Source organism: Rousettus aegyptiacus, unplaced genomic scaffold (genome assembly GCF_014176215.1).
Source record: "Rousettus aegyptiacus isolate mRouAeg1 unplaced genomic scaffold, mRouAeg1.p scaffold_m13_p_9, whole genome shotgun sequence".
NCBI classification, from domain to species: Eukaryota; Metazoa; Chordata; class Mammalia; order Chiroptera; family Pteropodidae; genus Rousettus; species Rousettus aegyptiacus.
The window spans coordinates 63264890-63275328 of NW_023416312.1; the positions used below are offsets into that span (position 1 = coordinate 63264890).

General features: G+C 39.3%; 1 protein-coding gene across 1 annotated transcript in view; it reads right to left on the reverse strand.

Annotated features, from left to right (window-relative positions):
* Positions 1-5466: 5466 nt before the first annotated feature.
* Positions 5467-10439, reverse strand: part of MORC4 (MORC family CW-type zinc finger 4) — a 66500-nt gene continuing 61527 nt past the window's right edge. Inside the window, exon 17 of the mRNA XM_036226715.1 lies at positions 5467-5554. Within this exon, the coding sequence (XP_036082608.1) occupies positions 5482-5554 (73 nt within the window). The 3' untranslated portion in view covers positions 5467-5481. The remainder of the gene's footprint in view (positions 5555-10439) is intronic.

A 10439-nucleotide genomic window follows, 5' to 3' on the forward strand; every position in this document is an offset into this window, starting at 1 on the left:
TAAAGCACTTCTACTTCATACTGAAGTGTAACGTTTGTCATGAGGCAAAGCACTTGTGTGATTGAATTGAAAGCTAAACTAACCAGTTTTTTATGGAACATTTCTATTTTAATTGAAAGAATGAATGACAAACTATGATCTTTCAGACTTGGGTATTTGGCCAACATTTTGTTGAAAATGAACAAAGTGATCATAATATCTCAAGGAAAATGACTTGTAGTATTTGTTGTCAATAATAAAATTTAAGCTTTCAAGTAGAAAAGTAGAAGTTTAGAAAACCTGTATCCGCTACTTTGAGCTTGAGGTTTTCTCAATACCTTAAGGACATTTATGATAAGATTAGTAGTGATATTAATGAATGTGTTGTTTTTTTATATTATATAATGAAATGAGTCAGCCATTGGAATATCTACATAACTGCTTGGGCCAATATTTTCCAAATGACTAATACATGATGTTACAAAATCATGCATGGATCCTTTCAAAGTGCAAGATAGACCAATGGATTTCAATGTCACAGAGTATGAAAGGTTCATTGATACAGTTTCAAATTCAACGTTGCAAATAAACATTAAGGAACTACAACTTGTAAAGTTTAGGTCTAGAACCAAAGAACAATATACAATATGTTAGTCTTCTATTGCTGCCACAGCAAATTACTACAAACTTAACAACTTTAACACAACACCATTTATTATTTCACAGTTCTGTAGATCAGAAGTTCAGGTGGGTTCACCTGAGTTCTCTACTGTCTCATAAAGCTGAAGTCAAGTTGTTGGCCAGACTGGGCTCTTACCTGGAGACTCTTGTGATGGGGGGTGGGGTGGGGAATCTATTTCCAAGATCACTCAGAATGTTAGAATAATCAAGATCTTTCAAGTTGTAGGCCTGAGGTGTCTGTTGCCTTGCTGGCAGTCATCCAAATGTTACTCTTTGCTCCTAGAAGTTGCCCACATTCCTTCTCATGTGGCCCCTTCCATTTTTGAACCATCAATGACAAGTTAAGTACTTCTTACACTTTGAATTTCTCGGACTTCCTTTCCTGCCACTCAATGGAAAAAGCACTCTGCTTTGAAAGGACTCACACGATTAGATTAGGCCCACCTGGATAATTTCTCTTTGCCAAATAATTAACATAATCATGAGAGTGATAAACATCATAAACACCCACTCTCAAAGGAGAGAGAATTTATACACAGGTGAGGGTCATTTTGGGGTCATCCTTAGAATTCTGCCTAAAAAGCTATTAAATAATCCCCATCTCTAACTACATTTCTTTATGAGGCTGGATTTTCTTCATATACTTTAAGCAGAACAACATACTGCAACAAATTGAATACAAGAGCAGATATGAGAATTTGGCCACCTTTTATTCAGCCAAATAGTAAAGAAATTTGCACAAATGTAATAATATGTCACTTTTGTTGAAAATTTTTTGTTTTGGAAAATGGTTATTTTTCATAATTATTTATTTTTATATGCAAATGTTTTTTCTTTGTGATTTTAAATTAAGAAAATAGTTTTTAACTTCATCAGTTTTAATTTCTAAATATTCTAAATATATTAAATATCAATAGATATAACCCATAAAAATAAAAGACCTTTGGAATCTTTATTTTTAACTAATACCTTTTATTTATTTATTTTTAAATATACATACATGTCATTTTAATATTCTGTATGACAAAATGTGGAAGGAAGTATAAAACTCATTCTCTTGGGTGTAAAGTTTCATGAATTTTGACAAAATGTGTAGTTATGCACAAATCTTTACAGTCTCAACACTCAACATAATTCCTTGTGCCACACCACTGTAGCCAACCCCTTCTCTCACCCCAACCCCTGGCAACCACTAATCTGATCTCCATTCCTATAGTTTGGGCATTTCAAAGATGTCATATAATTAGAATCATACAGTAAGCAGCTTTTTGAATCTGGCTTCTTTCACTCAGCATAATACATTTGAATTTCATCTGTGTAATTGTCTGTACCAATAGTACATTCCTTTTTATTGCTGAATAGTATTCCATTGTACAGATGTGCCACAGTTTATCCATTCACTAGTTTAAGGGCATCGGGCTGTTTCTTAAATATTTTTTAAAGTGTAAAGTGGTCCCAAGGCCACAAATTTTGAGAGATAATGGTAATGGAGGTATCATCTTTATATAGGAAACCATTAGATAGATGAAAGAACTACATTTTGGAGGTAGGATTGGAAAGATTTACACATCAGATGAGATGGGGTATGGAGGGCCAGAGAAAAAGAAAAGAGTGAAATTAAGTCTAAATTTGAGGTTTCTGGCTTAAATAACTGGTTTCACGAATGGAGAAGACTGAGGGAGAACTGGTTTTAGTTCCAAGGGAATCGAAGATATAACTTTGGACATGTTGAGTTTGAGATGCTTTTAAGCTATCCAAATGCAAATGTTACTATATAAGAGTCTGAATTTCAGAGAAGGCTGAGTTGAAAATGAAGAAGTCATCAGAGTATTAAAAGGTAATTGAAGACCTAGGTCAGGCTCCTGAGAAACACCTATATTTAAGGATCTAGCAGAGGAGGTGGAGTCAATAAAGAAGTAACCAGAGAGATAAGAGGAACATGGGGGGAGAGTTGTATCACAGAAGCCAAGAGAAGAAAACATTTCAAGAGGGGTAAAGTTATTGGCATCGAATGCTGCAATAGAGGTCAAGAAAGTTAAAGACTGAAAAGTGGCCATTGGATTTGCTGACATGGGGGTCATTTATGACCTTGGTGAAATTTTCTTTGTTTGGTGGAATAGTGGAGATGGAATGCCTCTAATTCTCTCTCTCTGCCCAGGACCCTGACTCTTTCTTCCATAGCCCTCTCATCCCTGCCCTCTTTGCCCCTAGAATCTCTCTTATTTCTCCTTCCAGGCTCCTTCTTTTCATAGCACCATCTCTTCCGTCTCCCTCAAGACCTTGCTTTATACAGACTTCTCTTAGATTTTCTTCCTCAAAGACCCCCCCACCTCTTCTCCTGCTTTCTTTTCTAACTCATCTTTTCACAGACCCTCATTTTCCTCCCTCTATTCTCTCACTGCTCACTCCTCTCCTAAACCAGATACTGCTTTTCTCTGACTGCTATTCTTTCCTCCCGGCTTTCAGACCCCTCTCCATTTGCCCATCTATGCAGGCTCCCTGGATCTCAGCAAAGGTCTCAGCAGATTACTAAGGAGCCTCCTGAATTCAACGCTGAGGAGTCATAGTCTTTGGCATGATTCCACGAGGATCTGATAGTGCCGACCTGTAGGAAAAAGTGCTAGAACCTAGTCCTTGAGTGATTGCCAGTCTGGTAACCACATCCTGCCAACATAGTACCCTTATCCTCCCTGGCACCTGATCCTGAGTCTGCTTTTTCCTATTCTCAAATATAGAAAATCACTGTGAGCGATAACGTCTCCCTCTATTACAAATTCTGTCTTGCATTCAACAGCATTTTTTAAATTAAGTTTATTGGGGTAACATTGGTTAATACATTTATATAATTTTCAGGTGTACATTATCATTTCACATCTGTATATTCTATTGTGTGTTTACCACCCAAAATCCAGTTTCCTTTAGCTACCATATATTGGATCCCCTTTACCCACTTCACCCTCCCCCTACCCCCTAGATTTGACCCCCTTTATGCCATCTACCCCCCACTCCTCACCATCCCCACTAGTAACCACTACTCTATAGTCCTCTGGTAAACACTGGTCTATATTCCAGGTCAATGAGTCTCTGTTTGTCCCGCTCATTTGTTGCTTTTAGGTTTATATCCCACATGTAAGTGATATCATGTGATGTTCAATTTTTTCTGTCTGGCTTATTCTGCTTAGCATGATTATCTCAAGGTTAATCCATGTTGTCACAAATGGCAATATTTCATCTCTTATGGCTGGTGCCCTGGCTCAACAGCAATTCATAAGATAATATATAGAAAACCCTGAGCACAGTGCCTGACACCTAGAAAGTGTCCAATGAATTGTGGCCACTAGTTTTGTCATTTCTACATAGGAATCCTTGGGAGGGAGCCAGTGTTATACATTGGAAAGTTTACTGAACAAGACACCTTGAGACCTAGATTCCAGGTCTATTATTGCCCAACTAGTGATGCTGAGTAACTCATTCATTTTATTTCTTTGGTCTAGGCTTTCTCATCTGGAAATGGTCATAGCTGCCCTACTTCTGTAATATGTTGTTTTAGCCTTTAAATCATGCATACTTTTTGCCATAATTATTCTGTTCCTGGGAACTTGTCAGTATTATGTATAAAGACTCTAAGTTATAATAGTGGAAAAAATTGGAAATAACAAAAATGTCTAATAGGTAATGGTTAAACAAATTCTATTTGTATATAATAAAATACAATGCAGCTATAAGAGAATGATCCAGATCTATTTTTAATCAATGTAGAAATATGACCGTGTCAATATTACATCATTACATTATTTAGAAATGATAAAAGGTTACAGAATTGCAAGGTATAATGTGATTTTACAGCACATCGAAATGTTAACAATGATTAACAGTACACCTTTTGTTGGTGGTGTTATCAAAGCCTCTGCTTTCTTCATACTTCATTTTCTGAATCCTTTGCAATAGCCTCTAGTATTTTTTAAAAATTAGAAAAAACAGGATAGCTTTTTTTTCCCCATTTGGAGAAGAAACCCAATCTCTGCAATCCACACCACAGACCTTACAGGAGACTGAAACAACTCAGAGTATGGTACTCCTGTGTGTGGTATAAAGAGGAGGCCCATGGTTATAATGAATGCCTCAACTCTACCTTGTAAGGACTTGCTCTTTGAACCCAACAAAATCTGAACCTACAATACACATGTTTGCCCTTGTACCTTGAGATAAACCTTAGCAGTAGGGTAGGTTTGGGGGCTTGCTGATGAAAAACAAATCTAGGTGGAACGGTCTGCGGGGCTTTAGATAGTACAGGACTGCTAAAGCACTAGCTTACTCGTTGTGTTTTTGAGGCTTACTTCCTGCTGAGCTATAAGGCTGCTAGCCAGGAACACCTAATGGGCATAAGAGAACCCCCTCCTCTCCCTACGCCCAAAGCTTAAATATTCCAAATTCCTCTTTGGGCCATACTACTCTCCCCCCAAGTCCTCTCTTGAGCTCATAGAGGTCACCACACAAAAGCCCAGCGGGAGTTTTTGACAGGAAAAACACAAAACTCACCAAACTTTTTTTAAGTACCTCAATCTTCCACAGCCTCCAGGGGTTTAATTCTGATCTGTAATAAGTCTCTGACCCAACACTGAGATTTCCAGATGGATTTGCAGAGCTGCTGCTAACAATTAGAAATCCTTTATCACCTCAGCCTGGGGCCCCTTGCACCTTTCTCCCTTCCTTCAGGATCCCTTCAGGATCCTCTCCAGGGCCACACTTCTCTTCCAAGACCCTGCAAAAGAACTTCGTAAGTGTCTCAATTCTAATTTATTTGCTGTCTTTTAAAATCACTTACGTGGGTTCTTGCTTCCTAGTTGCTGTCAATTTGGTCCATGATGCAGCCAGGCTGGGCCACCTTGGGTTTCTGAGGGAAGGTCATGGGAGAGAAAATTCAGGCGGGTTGGTAGTATTTGTTTCCTCAAGGCTACCACAAAGTTTCCAGCCTTTGAAACTACAGGGCCAGAGAAAGCACTCTCCAAATCAGATAATAATTTCTGAATGGAGATTTTGAGGGCAAAAGAAATGAGATGGTAGGAAAGAAGCTACAGTTTACTCCTCTGTCTAACTACAAGGGCTAAGGAAGATTGAAAGGGGTGCTCCCTCACAGACAGTTCCAGTGCCTTCCTTAGCATGAAGGCTCAAGGACTCAGAAGGTAGATTTTTGAGTGAAGTCATAAAGTCTCTCCTTCAAGCCCTTAAATAACTCTTCCCCACTGGTCTGCAAGTCTGTCATTAGAATCCCTTCTTTGAAGGAAATCCTGCCATTTGGGACAACATGGATGGACCTTGAGGGCATTACGCCAAGTGAAATAAGTCAGAGAACTACAAACACTGTATATTCATGTTTAAATGTGGAATCTAAGACAAATCAGAGCTCACAGATACAGAGAACGGATTGATAGGTGCCAGTAGCAGGGATAGGGTGGGTGTGGGTGGATGAAATGGGTGAAGGGGCACAAAAGGTACAAACTTCTAGTTATAAAATACGTCCTGGGAATGTAATGTATGGTATAGTGACTATAGTTAACAACACTGTAATTGCATATTTGAAAGTTGCCAAGATAGTAGATCTTAAAAGTTCTCATCATAAGGAAAATTAAAAATTTGTAACTATGTGGTGATGGGCATTAACTAAGCTTATTGTGGTGATCACTCACGATACATACATATATTTAATCATTATTTTGCACACCTAAAACTGATACAATGTTATATGTCAATTACATATCAATAAAACAAAAGAAATTCATTCTTTGGACTGAGACATTATTCTCTTCAAGTGTCTTCTTTGAAACAGACATGGAACAAAACTTTAACAGCATTTTAGTTGAGGAGATTGTAGGTAATGTCTGTTTTCTAAATTCTGCCTTTCTGCATTTTCTAGATTTCTAAAATGACAGTGCTTTACTTTGATGATAAGGAAAAAAATAAACTTCTTTTTAAAGCAATTAGAAAATCTCTTAATTCAGTTGTAGTTCCCTGAGCTGTCATCAATCAATTAGCGCAGAAGGAAAATTGAACTGCTCTAAGGACAAACTTTCCAGAAAGTAGGGCTTCAAAGGGATGGCTTTGTCACTTTCTAGAGCTCTTGGCAACTGGGGGTGAGGTGGAGAGGAGAGCAAGTGTCTCAGATTCCTGTGAGGAGCTGTGAGACCAAGGAATGGAGAAATGAGGCTGACAAACAGAACAGGGCTGTGGTGGACTCCATCACCCCCAAGATGCCACATGAGGTACTTTCTTATGTGTGAGAACTCCACCTGTCTTGTCCCACTCAGTGTTATGAAAGTGCTTCCACAAATAGGGTACCATATACAAGACTCTTAGAGCAAGAAATGGAAGTGGGGAGACTAGCAGGGCAAGAAGGGGTTAATTCATAAGCTGCTGTCAGGGTTGACCCCTCTAATCCTCTCCTGCAGTTCCAATCCCTCCTGTAAGGAAGATTAGGTAAGGATCCTAAATGAAGCCTTCTTGCCCAGTCCTTGGGCCATGGAGTGTGTTGGACCCATGCCCAGAAGACAAGTTCAGCTGGCAAGGCCTACAGTTCTCTGTTCCTCCAAAGCAGCCAGGACTTGACTTTTAGGAGGGTCCCTCAAAGAGAAGAGTTTCTTGTAGAGTTGCCTACTTCTAATTACAGCTATTTGGTCTTCTACATTTGTCAGAGTGGCTTCCTGTCCCCATTACCTTATTTGAGGCTCAAAATCTTAAAGATGAGCAAACTAGGGACTGGAGAAGTTAGGAAACTTCCTCAACAGGTTCCAGGTAGAACCGAGACGCACATTTCGGTGTGAGTTTGACACTACCCTTTAGGTCATCAATATGCTTAGAATACAGTTAACCATTTGTTGAGGACCTACTATGTGTCATGACCACACTAAGAGGCAGGGATCATCCCCGTTTTAGATGAAGAAACTAAAGTGTAAGGAATTTAAGTGACTCTCCCAAGGCCACACAGCTAGAGAATGCAGAGGTAACATTAACCCTTGTCTGATTCCAAAGCCTAGGCTCCTTTCCCACTACACCATACTTCCTATCTTGAAAATGATTAGCCTTAGCATCTTTCATTTGATAAGAAAATGTTAAACCCAGCGCACATGAATAGAAATTTCCAAGGTTGTTCGATTCTGAGGTTGAGACTCTTTCTCTAAACCCTCTACTACTCATCACAAAACCAAAAACAGAATCTAGCCTGGCTTACCAACCAACTACTTGCTATTTTGTCGACCCTTACTTTCCTGACCCTGGCTGAAAGCTGACCGCCATTGGGCCATTTTTCTCAATTGAATAAGCTCCAATAACTTGTTCTTCTTCCTGCCCAGCTATGCCAAGTCAGACTCTTTAGAGTTATAAAACTCAATGAATGACATTTTTTTTTTAATTCTAGCTTCCCCCTACTCCAAATTAGTTTCCTACTTACTCCTACTGAGTAAGAAGTGGCTCTGAGGAGAGACTATCTTCTTGGAGACATTGTTGACTCCCATGAGAAACTCAAGTTGGGCTCTTCTGCCACTATCCCAAGAAGGCTTTAAGCAGGATCTGTTCTTCAGGGAAGCAAGAGGTCTTCTCTCCAAAAACCTCAAGATAGCTCACTAACTCTCACTGAAAGCCCAGATATAGAAAGGAAGTAGAAAGGGAAAGTTTTTAATCCAGCCTGGGTGCGAAGAGGTGTCCAAAGAAGATTTCAAGGAGAAGATGAGTCCTGAAGTATGGCTAGCAATTAGTCAGGCAAATAGTGGATGGCAGAACAGCATGCTTAATGGCTTAGAAACAGAAAAAGAGACAAATTCAGAGAAGTGCATGTGTTCAGGTATAGTTGGATCCTGTGTGCACAAGCACACATGAGGTTATGAGGTTGGAGGAGGCTGGGAAGGAAAGTAGGAATCATACAATTGAGAATTCTCCTGGGTCCCTGGGCTAGAGAGTTTCAACTTCGTACTGAAAGCAATTAAGAAGTCCTGAAGTTTTTTAAAGCACCTATTACTTAATTTCCATTTTAGAAAGATCCTTGACTACTAGGTGGATAGGAGATTGCAGAGGTGGAGGAAAAGTGGAGTAGAGAGACCAATTTGAGGTGTCCATGAGATTTCCACACGGACAAGAGATAATAGTTGCATCATTTGAACTAAAGTTTAAACAATGGGGATGGAAAAAAGTTGATTTAATCAGGATGTATTTTGACTGTAGATCTGATAGGACTTCAGAATTGACTATATGTCAAGAAAAGGTGATGAATAAAGGATGACTGTCTTGGGTTGCTGGATGAGTGATGGTCTCACTGAAATAGGAAACACTATGTGAGGAATAGTTTTGGTTGTGGAGAGAGAAGAGGGCAAATGATTTCAGGTTTGCAAATGTTGAGTTTGAGGTGCCATTAAAACATTCAGAGGGGCCATTCCAAATGCAGTTGAATGTACAAATCTGTAGTTCAGGAGAGAGATCTGTGCCAGAGGTATGGATTCAGGAGTTATTGCCATAGAGACAGAGTGGATGAGATCACCCACAGATAACGTGAAGAATAAGAAGTCTAGATAGAAGTCTAGATGAAATCCTGGATGGAATAGTCAGATTTATAGAGTGGGCAGAAGAAGACTTACAAAGGACATCTACGAGAAACATTTTGAGGGGCAGGGAAGACTGGTAGCGGTGTTACAGAAAACAAAGAGGACAGTTATGCGAAGGAGAGGGACAAGGTGAGATGACACAGATATGGCCATCTGATTTTTGGACAAGGAAATTATTGATAATCTTAGTGAAAATATTTTCAGTAGAGGGCTAATGGCAGAAGCAAGACTTCAGAGGGTTGAACAGTGAGTGAGTGGGAGTGGGAAGAGAGTAAAGACATCAATATTAAATGGCTTGTTTAAGAATCTTGGCTTCAAAGAAAATGTTGTCAATAGGGAGGAGGGTGGCTCAAAAAGAGTAATAAGAATTTGAAGTAGTCACCTGGAGATGCTCACCAGGGAGAAGTATAAGGACTTCCAAGTAGCCCTGAAGGCCCCACTGATATGCACAGTCAGGATCAGGATAGGTAGAACTATGCCCCATTTAGCAATAAGAAAAGTAATGCCTGGAAGGGACTTGCACAGCATCACTGGTAAGTGACAGAGATGAAATTCAAACTACATTTCCCTCTCCACCTTCTACCAAATGTTTATTGTTCCCTGTTCTGCACTGCTTTTCATCAACGTTTGCATTGTCATGTCCATCACTGATGGATACTAGCGACTATCAACCATGAGCCTGTCCAATGCTGCAGTCACAACAGAAGTTTAATATATGGTTTCTTCTCTCAAATTGTTTAGAATTAGGTTAAAGAGACCAGATAATCAACAAATATATACACATATAAAATGCTGAAACTCTGTTTCTCTCTTTTCCTCTCTGTCTCCCTCTCTCTCTGTCTCTGTCTCTGTCTGTCTCTGTCTCTCTGTCTCTGTCTCTCTCTGTCTCTCTGTCTTTCTCTCTCCACCCCCCTCCTTCTTCCTCTGATACCTTCTCTCAATTTTCTTTCCCAACATTGACTCATTAAAAAGTCCGTATCTTATAGTCCCTCAAACCTCTTTACCACTTTTAGTTTTTCATTAAGAAGACATTTTTGAACACTAGCTCTGGGTAATGTATTGTGTAAGGCACTTGAGAGACAGAAATTAATAAAATACAGTTCTTGGCTTCAAGTAGCTCACAGACTAGTGGAGAAGAATAAGAATTTAAACAGGAAATTTAAACAATTTCATCATCTGTACAATAAAGAT